This window comes from Sarcophilus harrisii, chromosome 1 (assembly GCF_902635505.1).
Source record: "Sarcophilus harrisii chromosome 1, mSarHar1.11, whole genome shotgun sequence".
In the NCBI taxonomy this organism is placed as follows: Eukaryota; Metazoa; Chordata; class Mammalia; order Dasyuromorphia; family Dasyuridae; genus Sarcophilus; species Sarcophilus harrisii.
The window spans coordinates 340,786,574-340,813,341 of record NC_045426.1 but is presented as its reverse complement, the minus strand read 5'-3'; the positions used below and the strand labels follow the sequence as shown (position 1 = coordinate 340,813,341).

General features: G+C 39.2%; 1 protein-coding gene across 3 annotated transcripts in view; it reads right to left on the bottom strand.

Moving 5' to 3' along the window:
• CHTF18 (chromosome transmission fidelity factor 18) overlaps positions 1 to 26,768 on the bottom strand; it is a 52,294-nt gene that overhangs the window by 6,701 nt on the left and 18,825 nt on the right. Inside the window, exons 14-19 of one of the 3 annotated variants that reach the window (XM_012543221.3) lie at positions 23,784 to 23,914; positions 21,347 to 21,503; positions 16,551 to 16,775; positions 15,528 to 15,677; positions 9,597 to 9,727; positions 2,996 to 3,140 (exon numbers count right to left, since the gene is read on the bottom strand). In XM_012543221.3, coding sequence (XP_012398675.1) covers positions 2,996 to 3,140; positions 9,597 to 9,727; positions 15,528 to 15,677; positions 16,551 to 16,775; positions 21,347 to 21,503; positions 23,784 to 23,914 — 939 coding nt within the window. Of the gene's footprint in view, positions 1 to 2,995; positions 3,141 to 5,457; positions 5,797 to 9,596; positions 9,728 to 15,527; positions 15,678 to 16,550; positions 16,776 to 21,346; positions 21,504 to 23,783; positions 23,915 to 26,768 lie in introns of those variants that run through there. The other 2 variants (XM_031945738.1, XR_002769539.2) reach the window with 2 other exon arrangements.

Here is a 26,768-nt window from a genome sequence, read left to right as displayed (position 1 = left end):
ATCCCAAATCAAGTTCTACTCTGCAGAACAGTTATTGGGCAGCGTTTTATTTCCCTACCTCTACAAGGAGGGGATTGAAATGGATACAGTGAGTGCTGACAATCAATTGTCCCAGGGCATCAATCCTGGGAAAGAAGGGCCTAGTCTTGGACCCTTAATGTGCAATAATCTAATGGACACCCAGGGATATTAACTATTCGGAGCACTTTCCTGTTGTTTTTCCCCATTCCCAACTTAAGAAGTATATACTTTTAGAGTTTCCAGATTATTCTGTTCAATAGCCATAATTTAGGAATGTAAACTCTCAGGTTCACAAGGCAGAGATTTGTCTAAGGTCACATTGACTTGACTTACCAGTCCAGGAGCCTAGACTATAGTGTACTTATTATTATTATTTTGATTGTGGCAGAACCTACTGTATTCTTTTTTTAAAATTTTTCAATAGTATTTGATTTTTTCCAAACATATGTAAGCATAGTTTTCAATATTTATTTTTGCAAGATTATGTGCTCTAAATTTTTCTTTCTTCTTCCCTTATTCCCCACCTCCCAAGACAGCAAGCAATTTGATATAGGTTAAATATGTGCAATTCCTTTAAACATATTTCCATATTTGTCATGTTATGCAAGAAAAGTCAAACCAAAAGGGAAAAAAATATGGTATGCTTTTCTACAGAGCTCATAATGTGTGCCAGGTTCCAAAAAGAACATAGAAAGGACCACAAAAAATCAGCAACCATACAAATCTAGTAAACTGAGGGAAAAGATAACTGGCTCTGAGGTTCAGGAAAGAATGGGAATGTTTAACCCAGAGAAGAAAAGACATGATAGTTGGGCCCATCTTGATCATGGTGCCCAGTTCTACGTATCCTATATTTCTGAGATGGTAAATGGTCTTACTTAATGTCCATCAAGAATCAACAAATTAATGCACTGTACCCACATTGATTCTTAGTTTAAGAGGCTGTTTATGTAGCTGTCTTCATTAGAGACTCTGAGCATACCAACCGTGTTTAAAAGAAAACAAAACCCACTTCATTAACCTTAGATACAAAACAATAAATATAAACATTAAAACTACCTCTCTAGGTTGCCTATTTGCTTGGGTGCATTAATAACTCCCCATGGAGGACAAGAGCTGCCAGTTAAATTGATGCACCATTAAACAGAAGCATCAGGAGTTTAGCTCCTAGAATTACAGAATATCAGAGCTGGAAGGAGCTTTAGAGATCACCTTGTCCATCCCTGCAATTTTACAAATGAGGAAATGGATGATGAGAGAAGTAGTTTCATCTAAGGTCAAAAAGCTACCCAGGAAAAGAGCTGGGACCAGAATCCAACTTTTCCAGCTCCCAAACTGGGGCACTGTCTGCTACTTTACCACGTTATTCTTCCACCCTGTGAAAGTTAAAAGTTGTTTCTTATTTTAGCTGGGACACAACAGGCATTCTTTTTAACCTTGTCTTCCTTAGGCTAATATCTTGCCAAGTGCATGGTCCAGTTAATCTCTTACAATCTCTGATGATGCGAGATGGAGAACTTTAAACCCGTTGTTGCACTTGGGCCAACCCCCGAGGGCAGCAGGCCGAGGCAGCCCCCATGTCTCCCCAAAGACATGATGCAAACAAAAATTCCTCGGGGCTTTAGCCTGGCAGCCTTCCATGCTGGTTTCTGCTGACAAGCGTGCTCTCATGCTGCCTCGGAAGGACTAATTATCCTGGCCTTGGATGCACCAGGGAGGAGGTTTTTGCTGTGAGTCACTAAATAGGAAAGGAAAAAGAAATCCAGGGAGGAGGATAAGTTAAGTAATTTCTAATCCACCTTAAGTGTGCACCCCCAGGACGACCTGCGGAGCTCCAGGAGTCCGACTGCTTACCTGGAATCCTTACCGCACGGCTCAGGTGGACATTCTGTGATTGTAAAAAGGGCTGGGGATGGGAGAAAGGTCTGGGATGGGGAGTAAGGTTGAAGGCTCAATATGATATGGTAATTAAAAAAGGGGAGGGGGGCAGTGACCTGCCACAGTCAGATACCCCCTGTAAGTAATATATTGTTTGGAGAAATCACATCTCAGGAAGATCACTGACGAATAAGTACAGGATTGACAAATAAGGCTGAAGGAACTAGGGAAGCTTTCAGGATAGAAAAGATATTAGGGAAACATGGGAACTGTCTTCCACTATCTGGAAGGCTATCATGGGGAATTAGATATCAATCAGCAAGCACTTATTAGACACTTGCTGTGTGCCAGACACTGTACACAAGGAAAGGCTTAGTTTTACAAAGTGGAGTGGGATTAATATTGAGGGGGCACAGGAGATGAAGGTATGGGAAGGCATATTTTGGTTCAAGAAAAAGGAATATGTTGACAATAAGATAGTAAGATTCCATCCTTGCCAAACCTGCATTTTCATAATTTTTTTTACAAATTTGGAAATCACTTGTAAAATTGCACCCAACCTTACCAAAGGTTTTTCAGGAGAGGCTGGATGACTGTGTGTTGGAGCTGTTACAGGAGGAATTCAGATCTCTAATGGGGAATAGATTAGATGATCTCTAGTAATTTTAGAATTTTATGGCCCAGGCTATCTTGGCTCCACTTTCCGTGAAGGTCAGTCCTTGATTTTGGTATTGAAAATCTGTCCCAATGCAATGGGGCAGGGGCTTCATTTCCCAGAATTACCCAGTGCATTCCAAAAAAACTAGAGCTGGTGGTCTGCAGGGCCTGAAATGAAAACACTCAAATTTGGGGCATCCTTTCAAATTAATTGCACTCAGACAAAACAAACTGGGACGTCAGGAGGCAGTCTTCCGAGCTCCCTTTCAAGAAGTCAGTGCCAAAGGCCAAAGAAAGGGAAAGACAATGAACTACTCATCACTGCCTGTGGATCACTGGAGGGAGGTTCCCATCTCCATCCTCCACCCTGGCCAATCCAAGTGTCCTCTCCCCTTCCATGGGGGAGAGAACCAGGGTTCGTGGTGTCCAGCCTACTCACCGGGCCACCGTATCGAGCCTGAATGGAAGCTTCTGCTCTCCTCATCTTCTCCAGATCAATTTCCCGAGCAATGAGCTGTTTAGTCTGATAGGTCAGCTGCTTGCGGGCAGGGAGATCGGGGAACCGGCAGACCTCCTCTATATTCCTTGTAGTTTGGGGAGAAGGGAAGGGAATAAAACAGGAGAAAGCAGAACTAAGACCCAACTGACCCTGGGTGGCCCATCTGCTGCTAGCCCCAGCTAAACTGGACTAACTGTCCCCTAAATTCAACAAGCCAAGCTTTTCTCATCTCCATCTCTCAATATTTTTCTCCTTTTGGCTCAGGTCACACACCATTTCCTCTGTGAATCCATAAGCATCAGGTGAGTAACTAACTATTCTGCATCAGGCACTATGCTAGGTGCTAGAAATACATGTATATAAAGAAGAAAGCCATTTTTCCTCTCAAGAAAAGGGACAATGGTAGCCCCTGGTATCAACTCCCCAACTCTTGCACACAGTCCTTGGCTGTTGCCATCCCTAATACCCTTTCCCTGGGAAGAGAAAACCATAATTTTATTACTCAAAGGGCTTATCTATTACTTAAAGGGTTTATTTATTCTTTCTCTCCTCAAGTTATCTTGTATTTACTTATTTGCTCCCCAACTTTTGCACACAGCTCTTGGCTGTTGCCATCTCTAATATCCTTTCATTGGGAAGAGAAAACCATAATTCTATTACTTAAAGGGTTTATTCTCTCTCCTCAAATTATCTTTTATTTACTTAATTGTTCCTCAACTTTTGCACACAGTTCTTGGCTGTTGCCATCCTCAATACCCTCTCACTGGGAAGAGAAAACCATAATCTATTACTTAAAGGGTTCAGTCTCTCCCTCTTCAAATTATCTTGTATTTACTTATTTGCATACAAGTTATGTCCCCTGAGTAGAAGGCAAGATTCAGGAGGGCAGGATCTCTTTAACTTTTTACTTTGTTCCCAGCACAGAATGAATGATTACTGAACTTCAGTTCCACTCTCAGAATGACAGCTCTGGTGAGAGCTCCGTAGTAGGAGACATTCAGCGTACACAGACTGTGGCGTGGCGTGGAGGTTTAATGTTTGAGGACCAGACTAACTGGATTTAGAGACTCATCTCCAAGAAAAGCTCATATTTCCAAAAGATTGACGCCATGGGGTCCTTTTGGCTTTGGACCCAGCATACTAAGGCATGGGATGTGCATCCATGGAAGGAGGATGGACCTGCACTCATGTAGTAAATATAAGGATGCTTCTGAAAGTAACTGTTTTCCAACCAAAGAAGAGTTTAGAAACATTAACTTCATTGTTTGAAGCCTCAGAGTGAAACTTCTCTCTGTACTTGGGGGTAGACTCCAATGGCTAGTTCGCAAATAAGCTGTTTTTAAAATATGCACATCAGCACATATAACCACATCCACGCAGCCTAAATAACACATCATGGTGCCCATGCAATTGAAAAATAGAGCCCTTGCAAACATTCCCAGAATCAGCTTCAGGGCTGCAGTGAATCATTTGTGAGAGAGCCAGAATCAGACCCAGAATCAAGTTTTTTTTTTTTTTTTCTTAGAACTTCCTAGTCGGCCTTGAGGAGAGATACCAAAGTTATGCTGGAAGATACAGCCAGAGCATACCTTCTGTGTCTACACAGGTTGGAAACTACCCACCTTTGCCAGCATTTATACATATCTTACAGATAGTAAGGGGGACGATATGGACTAGGTAGGTAGGTAGACGTAGGGCTAGGACAGAGGAGGAAAGATAGAGGTGTCTGAACAGAAATGGGGAGGGGTGGCTAAAGGAATGAAGGGAAAATGGGAAGGAAGAAGGAAAGGAAGGGAAGCAGAGAAGGAAAAGAAAAAAGGGAAAGAAAAGGAATGAAAATAGGAAAGAAAAGGAAAAGGAAAAAGAAAGGTATTTGAAAAAAGGATATAATAGAGGAGAAAAGGAAGAAGAAAGGAAAGAGATCTTGCCAGGCTTGTTTTGATAAAGTTTATAACGAACACAGCATTTGGATGCAAAGGTATCTAAAAAGTTTGTTCCCTAAAGTATTTAAAACCCATCTCTGTGATCTGGCTTTTTCTATTAACCTGCACATTCTTTTTTTTTTTTTTTTTTTTTTGGGGGGGGGGCGGTATCGTCTCTTTTTAAAAAAAATTTTTAATAATTTTTTATTTTCAAAACACACCACAAAGAGAGTTTTCAACATTCACCCTTGAAAAACCTTAGCATACCCTTTTTTTCAGAGATAAAATTGCAAAGATACCATTTAGTCCTGCTCTGTCTGAATGATCACTCACTCCTGATTAGTGTGGTCTGAAGGAACAAAGCCTGACAACATAAGCACTTTGAAAAGGTCATTCAGCATCCTATTTAGTCCTAACAACCAGGCACTCCTTACAAAGTGAAGTAGGAACTGAAACAGGGTTATTCACTCACATGGCTGCTGGAGCATCCTCCAGATGGACTCCTGTAACTGGATGGAGGTCCAGGCCACTCACCCTTTCTCCCTTACTGGCTTGTGCCTAGAGAGGGACAGAGTACCCTCTACTCCCTGGCAAATCCCAGGGCTCCAGCATGGAGTTCCTCCGTGACATTCTGAGCTGTCTCCATAACTACAGCCGAGTGATGCTGCAGGATGGCAGGAAGATAGATACAGAGGTAGATCAGCCCCAAAAGGATCAGGGCAACAGCCAGAGGCATACCCCAGTCAGTGATGAACAGGGTTTCGTGGCACCGGGCCTGGAACATTTGGGGTATAGTGCCAGCGGCTCCCCAGTCAGCGTCTAAAGAAAAGGGACAGCAGTAGCCCCTGGTATCAGCTCCCCAACTTCTGCACACAGTTCTTGGCGGTTGCCTCCCCCCCACCCAAAACCCCTTCACTGAGAAAAGAAAACCATAATTCTATTACTTAAAGCTCTGTACTCTTCACCTGACAAAGCTTTCGCATGGCCAGCTCCATAGATACCTGTCTAGACTTGAGGTGGGTAGTTGAAGCTCTGAGCCTGAATGGGTGACTTTTAGGAAGGCAGATTCCTAGATTTCAATGACAATGTGGGTCACCCCCACCATCCACTCCAAACCGGAAAGCTCCCAGCCCCAAGAACCAATCACCTTTCTGGTGGGAATTGTCACTAAGCCCCTTAGTGGAATCCAGAGTGGAGGGATTTGGAAAAAAGAATTCGCTCCGAAAGCATAGCTTGGAAAAGTCATTTTTGAGGTGACTATGTCCTGTCCATGACAAAATCGGATCAGAATGCTTTTCTGACTAATATCTCTTCTCTCTTTCCCTTGCCTGCCTAAATGAAAAGCTTCCCCTCCCCTAAGTCTCTAATTGTCACTGCTTTTCTAAGTCTTTAGAACGCTAAGAAACAAGAATGTGATGTGGTTGAAAGAAAGCCAGACTTGGAGTCAGGAGCACTGGATTCAGATCCTCATTCAGACATTTGCAAAGCTCAGTCTGCTCAATGTAAAATGAGAGGGTTAGATCATATGATCTCCAAAGGTCTCTTTCCATGCAAAGACTCTAGAATCATAGGATCAATAAGAATTACATAGAATTACAGGATCAATTAGCCAAGATAAGGTGCTGTTTTCCTTCAGGGAGTTCTGACCCAAATACTACTCCTGGGGATTATTTTGTTTCCCCTTTAACTGCCTGCCTTTGATTTTGCAGAACCAAAAGGTTCAAAGTCCTATGAGATTTTAGGGGTGCATGATAGAGGGGAAAGAATATTGCACAGTTAACAGTTTCAGGTTCTAGTACTGGTTCTGTCATCACTTCAGTATATGCTAGTGGGCAAGGCATTTCACCCTTCCAGGTCACAGTTTCCCCCTTTTATAAATGAGAGAATTGGCCCACAATGATCCCTGATGCTCCTTCCAGCACTGAGATTATGTGTTTTTAGGGATGTTGAGGGATAGGGAGGATTAGAATTCAGTAGCCAGAAAAGAAAGGGAGAGAAAAGGAGAAAGGAAGGACATTGTAGTTGGGAAAAGTGAAGAAAATGAAAAGGAGAAGGGATCTTTTTTCTAGGAAATTGAGAAGCAAGACAGACAGAGGGAGTCCTTGGAATTAAAGATTAAGTACAGGAATAAGGAGATTAGCTCAAGGGGGAAGGCATAAGGCAATGAGAGTGTTTAAAACCCACGTGAATGAAGATAAATGGGATGCTGGGGCTTAGTTGGCCATCTGCTTCCTACCATGGAGTGCCAGAAGTCCTTGGCCTTCTGACCTGCCAAGAGGACATGGCAGAAAAGCTTATTACTCTATGAGCCTTGCTCAGCCATGAGTGAGCCCATGGGCACTGGACACGGCCAAATCTCTCTTTCTTTAGTGTTCTGAGCCTTCGGGACATGAGGAGAGACTCCCCATTAATTCCAACTTCATTTTAAAGGCAGTGAAAAAAAGGAACTAGGTAAATGCTTCTGAATCCTAGACAGAATGCCAATAAGATACTTGGGCTTCTAAAAACAATTTTTTAAAACAGCATGCAAAAGATCTATATTCTGGCCTGTTGGTCTCTGGGAAGTTCTCAATGTGATAATTTACAGGCACAACGAAAATTTCTCATATGACTTCTCAGAGGGCAAGGAACCAAACCCAAAAAGATTTAAAAATTAGAATAGAGAGGCAGCATTGCCAAGTGGATAGAAAATTAGCCTCATAGTCAAAAAAAGATCTGGGTCTTCAAGTCCTACCCCGCCACCATATCCTGGCAGTCCGGCTGTGGGCTAGTCAATTAACCCTTAATACCCCAGATTTCTCTTAAAGACTTTATATTATAAAGAAGGTACTGGTTTGAATTGGCAGACAAAGTTCCTCACTGGGAACTCTCTACAGTAATGAAATCATAGGTTCAGTCAAAAACAATCTTTCCAAAAAAGTGCCTGATTCCAACTCCCACTGCAGACTATTAGTGAGAATCCATCATACATTTTTTTTTTTTTTTAAGGAAACTTGGATTAAATGATTTGCCCAGAGTCACACAACTACTAAGTATATGAAGTTGAATTTGAATTCATGTCTTCCTAACTCCAGGAGAACACTCCAGTGTTCTATTTTCCATTGAATTCTTCCAAAAAAAACAAAATGGAAGTCAGAGAGAAGATGTAAGTGCTTAAGATCAGACAGAGCATTAAAAGCAGAACTGGGGCATGAGGCCAGAGCTCTTTCTACTTTAAAAAAAAAAAAGTTTTATTTTTTTCCGATTACATTTAGAAACAATTTATAATATATATTTTTTAAAATTTGAGTTCTAAATTTTCTCCTTCCCTCCCTTCCTCTTTTAAAAAAAAAATTATTATTTTTTATTTATTTTTAACACACTTTGCTTTATGAATCATGTTGGGAGAGAAAAATCAGAGCAAAAGGTAAAAAACTATGGGAGAAAATAAAAACAGAAAAAAGAAGTGAACACATACATATGTTAATTTACATTCGGTCTCCATAGTTCTTTTTCTGGATGCAGAAAGAATTTTCTGTCCAAAATCTATTGGGATTGCTTTGAATTACACTGAGAAGAACCAAGGCTTTCATAGTTGATCATTGCACATTCTTGCTGTTATTTATACAATGTATTCCTGGTTCTCTTTGCTTTGCTCAGCATCAGTTTATGAATATTTTTCGAGCCTTTCTAAAATCAGCTTGTTCATCATTTTTTATAGAACAATAATATTCCATTATCTTCATGTACCACAGAGCTCTCTCTACTATCTCCAATCACATCCTCTTTAATGGTTAATTTTCCCCATTCATTTAAATATAGCTTGAATCTCCTCTTTATATCCTAAGTAGTCTCTGATCACATAATTCTTCTTCCCACTTTACCCATACTTACCACCCACATTTGTTTGGTTATACCCAACTCCGAGGATGGGCACAGCCAGGTGGCACAGTGATTAGAAAATGCCAGGCCTATAGTCAGGAAGGCTCATCTTCCTAAATTCAAATCTGGCCTCAAACACTTACTAACAGTATGACTGGGCAGGTCATTTTACCATTTGCCTCAGTTTCCTCATCTGTAAAATGAATTGGAAAAGGAAATGGCAAACCACTCCAAGTGAGAATTAAGAGGCTTGGGTTTTTTGATCTGATTGACACTGGGAAAGTCATTCCAGTCAGTCAGCCAATCAATTAATACACATTTATTAAGCACCTATGTGCCAGAGCTTTAAGAACTATTAGGCAATTTTACACCTGAATTGCAGTTTTCTCAACTACAATCTGGATGATAATGCTTACTAGCAAAACTTGTCAGGGAAAAATTTTGTAAAGTATATATCTAAAGGGAGAAACCAAAAAACTGCACTGGTGGAAAAGGAAATAAGAGTTTTGATTCCTTGAAGTTAGGAAGATCTGGATTCAATAATTTATAATAGATAACCCTAGTCACTTATTCCCTTGGGGTTCCAGGTCATTCTCTAAGACTATAAAGCACAAGGAAGTTGTTGATCTGCCTTAGTAGCCACAATGAGAAGTTGCCTCCAGTAATGGAATCACAGGTCTAGAACCCACCCTTTTTGCACATATAAAATGCCACGGATGTGAGCAATTAGCATCATCACTAGTATTACTGAGACTTACGGGTCCAGCTTATATGTATACATCCCATCGGGGGTCCGCTCCTGGTGGTAGGTGAGATTATAAGCCAACATGATATTTATGAGGTTGGCCAACTGCTGTTTCTCTTTGTTGCTATAGAGCTGGGTGCTCACCTGGAAAGAAACATTCAAAAGGGAGAAGGGCTCAGTCATTGGGAAAGGCCTCCAGAGACCCAGGGAGATTACCCTCTAAGAGGGCCTCCCAAAACCCAGCCACCATATAATTCAAATATCCCCAAATTGTAAACCCCAGTATAAAAACAGATAGCTGCCTTGGCCCACATACTAGGTCAAGTCTTTTGCTAGAGTCTGGGAGTGTAAAAATGTTCCTTTGGCTATTATTACATTTCTTTCTTGACATTCTAAGGAAAAATATTCTAAGATGGTGGTTCATGAAGGGTTCCATGAAAGGCAGCATGGTGCAGAAGAATGAATGGAAAGAGGACATGGACTCAAGCTCATGTTTAGCCAATTATTAGTATTGAAACCTTACTATTCCCCTCTCTGAAACTCAATATTACTTGCCTCAGAGGACTGCTATGAGGAATGCATTACAGAAATGTAATTTGTTACCATTATTATGTAGCTTATCATATCAACTATCCTTTCCTCAAAACTTCAAAAAGTATCATAGGATCATAAATTTAGGCAGACAAGGAAATGGAGGCATGAAGTGATTTGTCCATGACCATGTTTTTTAAACTTTTTTTTTCCATTGTTCTTTTTTTTCTGATTATACATGTCCATTAATTTTTTAAAATGTACATTTCTTTATGAGTCATATTGAGAGAGAAAAATCAGAACAAAAGGGAAAAAGCACGAGGGAAAAAAAAAACACAGAAGAAAAAGAAAAAAGTGAACACAGCATGTATTGATTTACATTGATTCTTCATAGTTCTCTTTCTGAATGCAGAGGGCATTTTTTATCCAAAGTTTATTGGGATTGACTTGGATCACCGGATGCTAAGAACCAAGTTTGTCATAGCCAGTCATTGCATAATCTTGCTGTTACTGTGTACAATGTTTTTCTCGTTCTACTTGTTTTACTCGGAATCATTTTGTGAAATAGCTATTAAGAGCCAGCTGCTTCCCACCCAGACTAGAGATTTAACATTTCTAGAGACTGAAGAAAAACTAGGGCCTTGGAATCTCAATGTTGAAAGAGAACTCGGGTGATTAAGGCTTCATTTAAAATGTCTTATAATAGAGAACGTTATTTTCTAAAGCAACCCATTCCATTCTGGGATAACTCTAATTGTTAAGAAGGTTCTCCTTATGTTAAATTGAATATTGTCTTTCTGCACTCTCTACTCAATATTTTTAAATTCTGCCCTTAAGGGATAAGCAAGACAAAGCCAGTCTCCTCCGCATGAAAACACTGAATATTTGAAGAGAGTCATTTATATCCATCTTCCAGTCTTTTCTTCTCCATGGTAAAAATCCCCTTTTCCTTCAACTGAACCTCTACTAGCCTAGTATCCAGAACAATGATCAATGAAGTTATTCTCTTGTGGGTGAGCTCCAGTTGGTAAACATCTTTCCAAAAAATGTGTGGTACCCAGAAACAAACACAATACTAACTCAATAGCAGAATCATCTCCTTTCTTGTTGTAGACTTAGTTCAAACAGATCTATGGTCTGACAATTTCCTCCACTGGAGCAAATGGCAACCATCCAAATCTTCTCCCATGATCTTCCATCAATTTTCCACAGAAGCCCCACTCAATGTATTGCAGTCATTCCTCTAGGAATTCTCTAGGTCTTTTTCCATCTTAGGGGTATCAGAGGAGCCCTCTGATTATGTTATCCCTTCCTTGCCCTTGCTCTTCCTTTTCTGATGATATATTTCTTCAATATTTCTTATTATAATCACCACCTGAATGTAGGCGATTATAGAAATATGCTATCACTTGCTTACGCTTTTTGTTTTTTAAACATGTGCACTTCTATACATATTTCCACAATTATCATGGTGCACAAGAAAAATCAGATCAAAAAAGGAAAAAAAATGAGAAAGAAAACAAAAAGCATCACTTAAGCTTTCTATGCGTTCTTTCTCGATACCCTTTGGACTACCTGCAACTGATTCCTCGATGAATGTTAAAATAAAAAATTCATAACCATATGGTATCACAGGGAGAACGAGTATATTGAAAAGAAGGGTCTTTGAAGAAAACAGATTGGTATCATGAAAAGTATTGCAAAGTTTCTTAAATGCAATCCAGCCTGTTTTCTTATTTAACCATGGACCCAACTTACTGCATGTGTAGTGCTTGCCTGAAATATATACTAACTTGATGGACCAATCACTTAACTGTATGCTATATATAGTCTGGCCAACAGACATTTTCCTTTCAGTTTTCTGCATATGGATTATTAGGCCAATCTCTTGAAAAATGATGAATCTCCCTGACAAGGTCCTGTAACATCCTGGGGGTTTTATGCAATCATTCTCTTCAAACAAAAGTACTTATAAGCTCCTCACCATCTGGAGGGAATCTCTTTCATCTGCAACTTGCACAAAAAATCCTCTAGGATGATGGCGAACCTCTAGGGATCTCTTTGTTGTTACCAATCACGGGGTCACTGAACAAAGTCATCTTTCTAGTTGTATTTACCATCTTTTACAACCTCAATTTATATAGGTTGTAGAACATCCTTTTAGGTTATGGATCTTTCTGTCCATCCAAATGAATTTTTTCCCCTCCTATGATAATCAACAAACATAATGGAATCTTGTGTTCTCTGCTGTCAGATAGAGAGAAAAACCTAGACAAAAAGGGATTTTTATTTTTGCATCTCCAGCACCAAGCAATAAATGGCACAATGATCCCCAAATGATTAGTAGTTATTTGGAAAATTGTTTGCAAAAGCTTGCCTCTTTCCTCCTATTTACACTAAGGATACTTTTACTGGTTATATAGATCTTGAATGAAGATGAGAAAAGTCAGCATATGGGTGAGTAGTTATGGATGTTTTCTTAGTTGTCTCTTGGGGAATTAACATCAAGATTCCATACCCTGCCCCCTAATCTTTTATTATCTTCCCCTCTTCTTGGTTTATCCTGTAAAGCAATATCTCAATGCCTTCAAGATTCTGTGGTCTCCAAGATGGACTTCTTCAAGGAGAATTTGGTCTGGTCCAATCATCCTTCCCAGTTACATCTTCCTAAATGCCATTTTTGCTTCTTTGGATACCATATCAGAACTGAAGTGCTAGGGTCCAAATGGTGATGGTTCCTCTCACTGATGATGAAAATAGATCACCATAGAAACAGTGATAAATTTGCTCCACTTTCTGTCTATTTGTTTTCTTGTCGGTTTCATCTATTAAATGCTTTTGGGAGGATATGGCTCATTTGGTCTGATGCCAAGTTATCTGTAGACTGCTTTTTTGTTGTAAAAGCAGTCACTGCTCCGAATAGTCCACTATCTTCCTTTTCCAGTGTTTTACAAATGAGTTTGTATTTCTAAACTAGTGTTGCTCTTAGCTGTCATTATTCTATACTTGTCAAGGAGCTAAAATATTTTGTGGTTTCAGTAAGTTTTTAGGTTCTTTTGAACTTGACATTGTTATAACTTTTGTCAATTAAACTTCAGAAGAAAATGATGGTGATTCAGGTAGATTGATGTTTTTGCCATTTCCCAATTTTCTGGGGAAGCCAAGTGTGGGATTCCTTAGTAATCTACAAGATTTCTATTTCTTGTTTCTTAAATCTGATCCATATATTACAAAGTATTTTTCATCCCTTCTCCCAGTACCCATTTTTGTGCTGAAGTCATTAAGTATCAATGTATGTTTGACTTAGCTGAGGGGATCTTGTGATATTCTTAATAGAATTTTCCCTCATTTTCATTCTCTGCAACACCTGGAAGGCTGCAGGTTTTTTCATGGTGGCCTTTCCATTTACACTACTCATAAGAATTACAAGACAAGATCATGTCCCATGAAATGATATATCTGGATGTCTTTGGAGTACTGAATGACAACTCTGTCAGGTCCTTTTTTTAACCTCTCTAAGAGGGCTATCCTCCCATTTAGCTAAAATGTTCTTTTATCTTCTTTTTCTTAAAAAAAATACTCACTAAAGTATGGATATTGACATGGTTTAGTCTTTTTATTGGTTTAGATTGCTGACTATTGACAAATATCTCCCATTCAGGTAATTAATAATGATAGCCAGCATTTGTAAATCATTTTAAGACTTAGAAAATGCTTTCCATAATGCTTAACTCATTTCATCCTCACAACAACCTTATGTGTTAGATGCTATTATTATCATCTCTATTTTATAGATGAGGTTGAGACATTAAATGACTTGCCCAGAGTGATAGTTTATAAAGTGTTCAAGGCAGAATTTGAATTTTACTCTTCCTGATTCCAAGTCCAATCAGCTGTCAATTAATTTAATGTTTGTGGAGGCTCTAAAAAACAAATTCTGGCCCTTGCCTGTCACTCTGTCACTACCAATGCCGATGCAGAAGTGAAACTACACAAGACCAAAGGCCATTTTAAAGTTTTCTCTGTTTTAAGAATTGCTACAGCCAAAAAATTCCTCAATCTACTGAAATGCTTCTCTATTCTTAACTAGGTTTGTTCTTGGATGGCAGATTCAATCTTCACTGGAGTCATATCTAATGTCTTTCCATCACGGTAGAACCTAGATAAGTATTACTGCACATAGCAAATGTCTAATAAATGTTGGAAGAATTTATACAGTATTACTGCACACAATAAATGATTAATAAATGCTAGCTGAATTGTGGACTTGTACACCCCTAGTGTAGGCTTTGAGAACAAGCATCACCTTTGCATCATGATAAGACAACAGAGGACTTTGTGAACATCACTACGGTCAGAGGGAAGGAACAAGAGAAAACAGATTTTGGAAACATATGCAATACTTTTGAAGCTAGTACTCTTTATAGATCTAAAATCTACTTTTTTGAGTTAGGAGCATTAAAATAATCATGTTTGTTATTGGAACTGAATTCAAATCAATCAACATTCATTCATCAAGCACCTACTATGTGAAGGAAACAGCCACATTATAAGGCTACAAGAAAAAATACAAAACTATCCCTGCTCTTAAAAAGCTTACATTCTCCAGGGGCAATGTCTAAAAACATTGGAAAAGTTTTTGGAAAATTGCTTTATTTCTCTAAAACTATTTCTCTCCAGTCTCTTTTCTTTCTCTCCCTCCCCTCCCCCCCCTTTCCTTTCTTATTTTTGGGCTTTCATATCAGTTTCTTCCTCTGTAAAATTATAACGGGTAAAGTTTGGATAACAATCAGTAGTGTCAAATCCAAAGGGAAACGGATCCCCACAGGCCACATATTGATTTAGAAAAGCACAAATTACCATTATACTGTATTTACTTTGCTAAACATTTTTCCAATTACCTTTTAATCTGGTTCAACTATACTAAGACCCATTCATCTATGAATTTGACACCTCTGACCAGATGATTCTTATAACTCCTTTTGGCTCTAGGATCCCACAGTTCTAAGCTATTAGGACTACCATTGGACTTATGAGGAGGGGAGCAGAAGGTACCTTGGAATTCTTAAGTCTCAAGCTTCTGAGAGATGTTTATGGTCTTTAAGGAGACACAATCAACAGTGGAGTATTCATGGTTCTCCTTATCTTCTTTGACTCCCTCTTGTTAAAGGAAATAATATCCTGATCTTAGAAGGGAAATGAGTTCCTCACATGAACTCTACTCAACTGGGATACTTTGATTTAAGGCCCCAAACCTGAAGAAGTGAGCCCTGATTCTGTGTCCTTCCCAACTTCTGGGGATTCAGAATGTACCCACCACTACCCTATGAGATTATTTGGGCAGACTTTACCTCTGCCCTCACAAGCTTTGATTTATACTTCTTATAAACCCTCAACCCAGAAGGTGACTCACAGGACGAAGCTTAGGGGAGATAATGTCCAGGAGTAGACAGAGGGCTTCAAGGATGAGGGACTGCGGGCCTGCACGGCTTCGGGCAGCTGGAGTGACTCCTGATACCAGAGACATAATCAGGTTCTGTGTCTGGTTCATCTTATTCAGTGCCTGGAGATTGGTTTAAAAACAAATCTGTTATTGCACATGTTTAACCTATATTGGATTACTTGGCTGTCTTTATAATAGTAATTGACTTTACTATCTTTGCATGTATTTTGAAAAATAAAGAAGCTATTATTAAAAAAACAAACCAAAAAAATCTGTTTTGAACTAGTGGTCTGATAGTTTCTTCCCACCTCCCCAACAACAAACAGGATTATCTGGGCTTTAGAATGAAGGGAAAGGGCCAACAGCATAACAAGTTGAGAAAACACTAGGACCCATTGGGATGGGGGAGAGGGGAGGGTCAAACATGTTCACTTTGGCAAGGATGGGGGCAATTGTTGCATTGCGGGGGGGAAGATTCTGAAGTTAATTCTTGAAGAAGAAGGGGAATATAGGATAGGGATAGTCAAGATCCACTCTAGGAAGGAGACCACTGGCAAGATCTTAAAGAGCTCCAAAAATCAGAGTCCCCAAAAGCTGTTTGGAGGTGTCAATGGCAAATGATACAGGGAAAGAACACCTTTTCTCCATTTCTAAGATCTCTGAACCCTTCTCCATTCATCAGTCCATGAATTTGTTACTAGGCAAAAAGGCAGATAAGCAATGGTTAACTTTTTTTTGTTTGCTTGTTTTTAGTGGATAGAAGGCATAGGGTATTTGATTGGGGAAAGGAGAAAGGTTCTATCCCTATTTAAGGGAAAATAGGGGGTACAGCAGAATAAAATTGGAAAAAATTTGGAGGGAAAAGTCTTGGACTTGAAGTCAAATAGATATTAACTCTAATATTAAGAAAAATAGAGAAAATCTTATTTCAGATGAATTCGCACTATGAAGAGTCCCTTTACCTCCCCTTCATCCCAAGGGGCCAGCACTTGCCTCATGCTGACTGTTGGGGTAGGAGATCCTAGGGATGCTATTGGCTGCAAAAAGGAGGTGGAAGGCGACGGGAAGGAAAGGTAAGTATCTCATGAGCTGGAAGTTCTGACCATGGCGTACAGTCTGATCTAGGATATCTTCAAATATCAACCAATCCATGGCAGCGCACACGGAGTTTAAGGTGGGATCCTTGAGCTTCATGTTCAGGAAGTTGTCATAGAGGCCCTGCAATGGATGAGATCAAAAACTGTGAGTCAATGGGCAAGACATGGGGCTTAGGGGGAGTCATAAGGGAATGGGTATATTATACTTTCTTCTCTTCATCCCTTCCCATTCTAGGCTCTCACACATCATTTTCCTCAGGGCTACTGTAATAGCAGTCTCCCCATCCTTCAAAGATGACATTCCTCAAACATCCCATCACTTCCTTATTAGAAGCCCTTCATTATTTTCTACTGCCCAGAGCAGTGATTTGCAAAATGAGGGCCACAACACAGATGATCAGCCAATTACTGGGATTATCTACAACACAAACACACTTCCTTACTCCTCAACATTCCCCAAGGAATCTTCCTCCTCTATATAAATTCTCCACCTCATTATTTCTGAGGCCGAACTGGTTCCTTAGAGCTGTTAGGTTATATTAGCTACTTGGGAACCCAAAGCAACACTGCACAGGTACAATGGGGTAAACTCCCCCTGCTCCCTGTCCATCCTCAGATTACCCAGTGGTTATGGATGGTGTCCCTGTCCTCATGGACAAGGATTACTATCAGGCTGTTTCCAGTCTTTTCATTTTGGGAATCCCAAAGGACAAATTGTAATTTGCTCCTGAGACTTTGTTACATTCTCTTTCAACTCAAGACTATTTCTTTTGAACAATTAAAGTTCATTCTTCCAACTACCCAAATTTATAATCACATTCAACTCTTCATTCTTTCTCATCCCATTTATCCAATCAGTTGCCAAATCTTGTCACTTCTTTCTCAACCACAGTGTATCTGTCTCCCCGGCTGTAGCTCAGGGGGACATTATCATCTTTCTCCTGCCCTATTGCAACAGCTAATCAAAATGTTAATAAAACCCTGCCAAGTCTCTCCTAAATCTGATCCATCTTCCACATATCTGCCCAAAGTGAACTTTCCTAAAGCTCAAGTCTGAACATATCACTCTCCTACTCAAGAAACTTTATTGCTGCTTAGTGACGATTAAATGTTATTTCATCTTTATCTCATCCTTTCAAAAATATCTATTTTTGTGTTGTTTCTTAACATACACAATTATTTAGATAAAATATGTGCATATATTGGGGAGAAATTTTACTCAAAAGAAAAATGCTTGAAAAAAGTTTTTTGATGGGAGTATGTGATCAAGAAAAGATTGAAAATAATAAAGAGAACAAAAAGCCAAATTCCCTGGCCTGGCCTTCAAGGCCTTATTTACAAATGCACTCCTTGCCCAGATCCCAGACCAACAATAGTTGATTGTCTAACAAATGTTCTGTGCATGGTCACATAGGAGAACCGAGCAAGTAGGGCACAGCTGAGGGCAGATCATCCCTGCAACTAAAAACAACTGAATTTAGGTTCTCTCATTGTTGAGAGAAAAGAGTCACTACAAAAGAAGAATATATCATTTGAAGCCTAGATTCTTCACAAGTGCCTCAAGGCTACAGGTAAGTCAGGAAGAAGCAGCTAAGTGGTTCAATGTATGGAGTGTGGAGGTGGGAAGGCAAATTCAAATTCAGCTTCAGATAAATTTAGTAAAGATAGTAAATACTAACTGTGTGACTCTGGGCAAGTCACTTAACCCTGTTTGCCTCAGTTTCCTCCTCTGTAAAGTGAGCTAGAGAAGGAAATGGCAAACCACTCTCTTTGCCGAGAAAATCCCATGGATGATAACTGGTGTGATACGGGCCATAGGGTTACAAAGAACAATAAAAAGAAAGAAGCAATCTGAAAAGGACATTTAAAGGAAAACTACTCTTTTTCCATAGCTGACAAACATATCAGTACTGTCACAAATCATAGCTTACCTTGTCTTTCATCATCTTCCTTTATTCCTGGATGGGCAGCAAGAATCCCCTCTGTATAAATTGATAGGGGCTTGGCCTAAGCTGCAAAAAATTCTTTTTTTTTTTTTTTTTGGCTGAGGCAATTGGGGTTAAATGACTTGCTCAGGGTCATACAGCCAAGAAGTGTTAAGTGTCTGAGGCCAGATCTGAACTCAGGTCCTCCCTGACTTCAGGGCTGGTACTCTATCCACTGCACCCCCCTACTCCCCTCCTGCCTAACCATATGCTCTCCAGCTGCCCCAAAATATTCAATTTTTAAAGTGATTTGCTGAATGTTCCCATCATGCTGCCAGCCTGAGTTAATCAGCAGGTTGGTATGAAGAGGAGAATATTGGATCAGGAGTCAGAAAAACCTGAGTTCAAATTTAGCCTCAGATACTTACTATATGGGCAAATCACTTAACCTATTTGCTTGTTTGCTCATCCGTAAAATGAGAATAGCTGTTGTTTGTCCTTGTTCCTGAAGAGGACCATGACATCAGGGAAGTGATGCCATGAACTGAACTGAATTAAATTCAGCCTTTGTGAATTGAATTGAGAGAAGGCTGTGCAAGGTCACCTGCTTCAGTTTCTCCTCCAGCGCCATCTGGGCCCAACGACCAGATATAAATCCAGATAAACTGGATGAAAAGAGAGACCTTGACCTTTTTAAACAAAAGTCTTCTACAGGTCTCAGTTTGACTGAAGCCGCACCTGAGTGATTAAGGCTAGATAGGAATTAAGGTAAAGAATCTCCTCTTTCACCTAGTCCAAAAAAAAAAAAAAAGATCTAGATGAATGAATGAATGATCTTGGAGATGAACACCCTCAGAGTTTCTGGCCAAAGCAGAAATGATTCCTATTAACATTCAGTCAGGACCCATTACCTCCCAGGACTGAGGAGTATCTAGGTGATGCTGTAGTACACAGAACACTGGGCTTGGAATCGGGAAGCTTTACCTTCATGAGTTCAAATCTAGTCTGACACTACCTGTGTGACACTGAGTAAGTCAGTTTACCCTATTTGCCTCAGTTTCCTCATCTGTAAAATGAGTTGAAGAAGGAAATGGTAAAATCATTCCAGTATCTCTGCCAAGAAAAACCCAAATGGCATCATGAAAAATCAGACATGACTTAAATGAATAAGAACCAAGTAAAATAACAACTGCAAAGTGTGTGACACACATTAAGTGTTATATAAATGTTAGCTATTATTGTTGTTATTAAAAGTTCATGGAATATTCACAATAACAATATATAATCAAAGAGCACTTTAAGATTTCTTATAAAAATTTTATTTAAAAACTGTTTATATTTCTATTCTTCACAACAATCTTGTGTATTATATTTTCCATTTTATAGATGAGGAAATTGAGATTCAAAGAAAGAAGAAATGAGTTGTTTGAAGTCTCTAAGACAGTAAGAGTTGAAACTGGGATTTGTATTAAGGTTTTCTAAAGCCAAGGTCAAGGTCATGCTCCTTTCTGCTATATGATGCTGCCTCTCATAAGTTAGCCTCCAAAAACTCCTACAGCTAAACACGACCACTTTTCATTCACTAAAGTAACTCAAAATCTAGTGTAATTCTGTCCCAGATGATAGAGATGGGATGGGGTGAATGCTTGTTAAGACTGCTGCAGATCCCTCCCAGTGAGAGCATCCTGCCCTACCCCAGGCGAAGAGTGCTTAACACACCTGCTCATCTTTCCAGGAAGAAGAGTTTAATATCAATTTAAAAAACAAAACCCAAAAAACCCCCAACAAACTGGGATTCCGTGTGTGTGTGTGTGTGTGTGTGTTCTTTTGCATCATTACCAAATCCTTGCCTTAGCTCACCTGCATTACCAAGTCCTAAAATTAATCCTTCAAAACAAATCCAGGGATCAATTCAGAGGTTTCCTGGAAGCCCAGAGGGATCGTTTCCTGTACAGACGCACACAGGCTGGTTTGGTAATCTAAAGCTGTTTTAAGGGAGAGAATCCCTAGTTTACCAAGGACAGGGTTCCTGAGTGAAACGGAGAGGCAATGGAGGTACCAAATCAATTAACCCTTCACAGAGAAGCACTGGGGGGGCAAGGGGAGAGAGAATGAAAAGAGTGCTGAATTTGATAAACAAGAAACCCAAGTTCATACCCCAGAAATATCACTTACAACCAAAGTGATTTAGTTCATCTCTGTGGGATTCAATTTCTCTATATGAATGGGGGGTTATAACAGAGTCAGTCTCTTGATCCCCTCTTATTTAGGGACCTCCAAACCCCTTTTCAAAAGATTTCTTTAACAAATTAAAAGAGGGGGAAAATGATAAAGTCCTGGGTCACTATGTGGGGTTGGCAGAAAGAGCCTGAAGTAGTGATAAAAAGAAACCTCATGTTACTGTATCTGATCCAAAAGCCAAGTTATGTCAAACTCTCAAGATTACATTTCCCCTATTAATCTGTCCTTGGCCCATGCCATCTTTGCCGACTCCCTTTTGGGTTTTCTGCCTCGTAGTGTTTCCCCCTACTCCCCTCCTGCCTAATCACATGCTCTCCCAACACCATTACCGTTCTCTACTGGCTCCTTTCATTTTGTCTGTCATGCCTCCTAGCCAAAAAGAACCAAAGAATGGAGGTTATCACGCTTGCCTAGCTGTTGCTCGCGGCACTTGTTTCTGATCCATCTTCCTGCGGTTAGGAAGACTGCCTTGTGCCAGAGAACCTCAGAGGCAACAGCATTGGGGAAATGTCGAAGGCAGCTTTACCTGGGCCACCTTCTCATGATCCCCTGTGGAGGTGGTGATGTGTAGGATGTGGTGGAACCTCTGGGATGATGAGTGCAGAGGGCCCCTGCCCAGAGGGCCACTATCACCGTCAAGAAGTGTCTGATGTGGCAGGAAGACGTCTTGGCCGATGCGCTGCCTGGGGATGCCAAGGAGAAACAGATCAGGCTCCCACCAGGCCCTCTAAGCTCGTGCTCCTGCTCATGAAACCCCTACACAAAAGTAACGTCCATTCTACTTAAGTTCTTCTCCCCTTCACTGGATGCTATCCTAAGCCTGGATCCCATGTCCAGCATCAAATTATCTGTGTCAGCAACAAGACTAGGGGATGATCAACTCTGATGGACACAGTTCTTTTCAACAATGAGGTGATTCAGGACAGTTCCAATGATCCTGTGATAGAGAGAGCCATCTATGGGGATGGAATTGGATCACTACATAGTATTTTCACTTTTTTTGCTGTTAATTTGCTTATGTTTTTTCTCTTTTTCTCCCCTTTTGATCTGATTCTTCTTGTGCAGCATGATAATATGTTTAGAAGAATTGCACATGTTTAACCTATATTGGATTACTTGCTGTCTATGGGAGGGAAAAAATATGGAACACAGTTTTGCAAGGATGAATGTTGAAAATTATCTTTGCATGTATTTTTGGAAAATAAAAAGCTATTAAAAAAAATAAATTATGTTAACAATGAACAAGTCTCTTCTCTCTGATGCTCTGCACAACAAGGAAATGAGACCCAATGGTCTTAGAAGTCTTTCCTAGGCCTGGTAATTGACATTTCACCATCTAAAGTGACTTTCTCTTCTGACATCCTGTAATTCTCTTGTGGATGTGAGTCAAGAAACATGCAGGACACTCTCCAAGAAGCAATGCCAACAAAGGCCAAAGATAATAATCATAAAAGCACAGCTGTGGTATAACAACACACACAGTTGTGGAATAGGGGGAAAAGCCTCAGCTTTGCAGGTAAAAGAACATAGTTTTAATCTTGGCTGTGCCACCTGGGAACCTATCTCTCCTCTATGCATCTCAGTTTTCTTCTTATAATACAATAAAGTGTTGCTGGTCAGGGCTTTTTTAAAACTTTTTTTGTGTCTATGAGGTCTCTGGACCTATCAATTATATTGAAATACAATTATCAAAATATTGAAGAAAACAAAAAACCTCCCAAAACTAAGTTTATGGCCTCCAGGTTTTTAAAAACTTCTGGACTGAGGCTTCTTTCAGTTCTTACTTCCTATATTCTATATTCTAAGGTTCTATCTCTGACATACTACAATTCGATACATATGTGAGATGAAAAACATTAATAAAATACCAACAAGAGCAAGAAATGACATCGATAGAAAGAAGAGAGAGAATTATAAAATTAAATTTAGATAGAATTGTGATGGGAACCTCATCATGAGCCAGTCTCAAGGGGGAAATAATTCTAACCTATGCCTCAGTAATTCCTGAAAGTATCATGGGATTAAAATTAAGGAGAAAAAGATAATAGCTTTTCCATCTGCCTACTGTTTTGCAAACCTTAAAGCACTATGTAAATGTTAACTATTATTATCATTTCATAGGTGAATGTGACCTCAAAATGACAATCTGGCCCAGCCTCTTGTTTGAGGCTAAAATTGACCCATTTAAAGCCAATGTTAAGGGAAGGTGAGAGGATTAGAACACAGATCACTTGCTTCTTATATGACATCTGTTTAAATGACTATATTAGCCTGAGAATAAGTCATATTTGTTTAGCATCTTATTTGTATTTTTTAATCTTCTTTTATTATTATATACCTTTTTTTGAAGGCATCCTTTTTGTAGAAAGAAGGAAAAAGAAGGAAAGGAAAAATGGAAGAAGGAAGGAGAGAGAGAACAGAGAAGAAAGAGAATGTAAAGTGCAAAGAGAGGAAGGAAAGAAGAGATGGGAAGAAAAGAAAGACAGAGAAGAGAAAAGGAGGCTGATAATATATTTGAGAAAGATTCCCATCCAAAATGGTGAAAATCAAAAAACAATTGTGGGATCTAAAGGGGTAATACTTAATTAACTAGAAAATTCATATATGTGGAACTCAGGTGCAATTGCCTCACCTTGTGGTAGGATGAATGAGGTGCTGCTAACTTAGTAACAGACTGATGCACAGTCAGGTGATGGGCATAGTGATGGGGAACCTGGTGGTGGTTGTAAAGGACGACACCTGGTGGCTGCACATGGCAGGCTTGTGAGGTTGAGAGCACAGGAGAGTGGGTGTTCCTGCTGGATCCACTGGTGGGCTGCATTTGAGCACCTGGCCAGGTAAAGGAGACCAAAGGAACCCTGCCCTGGCAATTCCCAGGACTGACTTTCTGGAGCCTTTCAGGGTACCTCTGTGTTCCCATTCCCACATACTCCAACATTCCCAGTCCAGAAACACAACAGTACCTCTGAATCTTGGGTAACTGGAATATTTCTTGCCAAATGGAAAACAAGCCCTTCTTCTGGTCCTTCAAACCAATGCTCATGGTCTGTACCATCCTTGAACTCAGCTCCTTTTGGCCTTGGCCATAGAGAAACTAGCAATCCACCAGCCAGAGGAGATAGGAAAACAAACATATAATATGAGGAAGGAACAAGTCAGTTGAGGGCAGGAAGCAAACTTAAAATATGACATGTTAGGGTACCAATTTCAGTAACTTCATTTCCCAAAATCTTGGTGTTATTCCATTATTTTTTTCCTTTGGGTGACAAGCCGGGAAATTGGGCGAAAGTTTTATTTTATTTTTCTCAATATTATTTTATTTTCCCCAATACATGTAGAGATAGTTTTCAACATTCTATTCCATTATTCTTAAAGCTCACAGAATATGAAAGTGAAAGGAATCTTAGACCTATCTCATTTTACAGAGGAGAAAATAAGTAAATGAGCCAGGGTTTGAAACCAGATTTCTGGCTCCAACCTTGAGGTTTTTTTATTGTACTACATAAACATGTGCAAGGTTTAGAGACAGAGCAATAGATGAGTGTCAGATATTGGTTCCAGTAGAGAACATGGTATGGACCTCATTTTCTTAAGGAGTAGAACAAGGAGGCTGGAGCTCCAAGGTCCAGTTTTGACTCACAGAACTTTACAAAATGTCTCAACCCAAGGAAGAAAAACAATACATGTGTGAAGATCTTGAGATCAATATATTCAAATGATGTAATGGGTGCCAGAGGATGGCCCTACAAAGCCAACTAAAACCATGAAGACTCTTCAATTTTGAATGAGAAAAGTCAAGAGTTATCAATTTGAAGTCAGAAGATCTGGATTAAAATATAAGCTCGGTTTGTCATTCAAGTGACCTTAAGTAAACTGCTTAATCTCTGTGGGTCTTGGTTTCCTTGTGTGTAAAAACTGAGGGGCTGCCATTCTGGAAAACAATTTGGAACTATATCCAAAGGGCAATAAAACTATACCTATCCTTTGACTCAGAAATACCACTGTTAGGTTTGTATTCCAAAGAGATCAAAAAAAGAGGAAAAGGATTCATATATACAAAAATATTTATAGTGGCTTTTTGTGATGACAAAATATTGGAAATTAGGAGGAAGCCTATTGATTGGGGAATGTCCAAACAAGTTGTGATTTATGATTGCAATGGAATATAGAATAGTATATTACTATAAGAAATAATGAGCAGGATGCTTTCAGAAAAACTTAGGAGGACCTTCATGAATTGATGCAGGGTGAAATGAGCAGAACCAGGAGATCACTATACAGTAACAGAAATATTGTTAAGAATGATCAACTGTAAAAGACTTAGCCATTCTGCTCAAAATCCAAGAACGCCCAAAGGATTCATGATGAAAAATGCTATCCACCTCCAGAGAAAGAACTGATAAACTCAGAGTGCAAATTGGAGTATAATTTTTTTATTCTTTGTGTTTCTTGCTTTTTCTTCTTCTTCTTCTTCTTTTTTTAGCAACATGTCTGATTTGGAAATATATTTTGAAAGACTTCACATGTATAACTAATATCATATTGCTTTTCTTCTCAACAAGTGGGGGAGGGAGGGTCAGAATTTAGAAATCAAAAATATAGCCCTGAAATCAGGAGGACCCAAGTTCAAATCTGGCCTCAGACACTTAACACTTCTGAGCTGTGTGACTCTGGGCAAATCTCTTAACCCCAATTGCCTCAGCCAAAAATAAATAAATAAGAAAAAAATGAAAGAAGGAAAATATGTTTCAGTCTGCAATATGAGTCAATCAGCTTTCTTGAAGTGGATGGCATGAATCCTTTGGAAATGTGGTTGATCATTGGGACGGATTAAAAATCTTTCAAAGATGATTATCTTTATAGTATTGCTGTTACTCAATTAAAATTCTTCTTTTTTGGTTTACTTCATGATACATCTGTTCACATGAATCTTCCCAGGTTCTTCAGAAATCATCTCTTTCATCATATCTCATAGTATTAACAGTATTCTATCATATTCACATATTAGAACTTGTTAGACATTCTCCAATTGAAGGGCATTTCCTCAATCTCCAATTCTTTGCCACTAAAAATAGCTGTTAATATTTTTGCACAAGTCTTTTTTTTTGTTTCTTTAATATTTTTGGCAAATAGACATACTAGCAGAATAGTTGGGTTAAAAAGTATGTACAGTTTAGTAGTGTTTTAGGCACAATTTCAAAGCTTTAAAAGTTCTCCCTTTAGATTAATATATTTATGTTTACTTAGATTGGAGGTTGGGAAAGCTTTCACAAAGATTAAATTTTAAAATAAATTTTAAAAAATTAAAGTTAAAAAATATTAGGTGGATACACCATATGCCATTTGAGGTTCTTCTTAATTCAAAGCTACCTATGATAAGTTTATAGTATATAAATATATATCTAAAAACAAACACAAACAAAAACAAAAACAAAGTAACAAATATTACTGCATTAGTCATAGTCAAAAATAAATAAGAAGGGGCAGCTAGGTGTTGCAGTGGACTTTAATAAGCTTTAATACCTTAAAATTGCCCTATGAATTATGGGACAACTTGCAAATATGTGCATATTAATTTAACTGATACTTTTTAAAAAAATATCAGTTATTTTGACCATACACTTCCTTTCCTTCTACCCCATACCCTTTGAAAGGAAAAAAAAAAGCAATACTCAACTAATATAGTAACCATATCTGCCATGGTATACACTATTCAACACCTGTACTCTCAAAGTAGTTAAAATCACCCAGGGTTCAGTATTCTTTTGGATGTTTTGTCCCATTTTTAATATTATATTATGAAATGACCTGGAAATCCCATTATTTTGAAGCTATAGGTAACCTTAGAGAAGAGAATCACAGACCCCACAGGACAGAAAAGGTCCCATGATGTGCTAATGCCCTGGCCAATGTGAGAACTCAGGTCTCCTACCCCAAGTCAAGGGTCC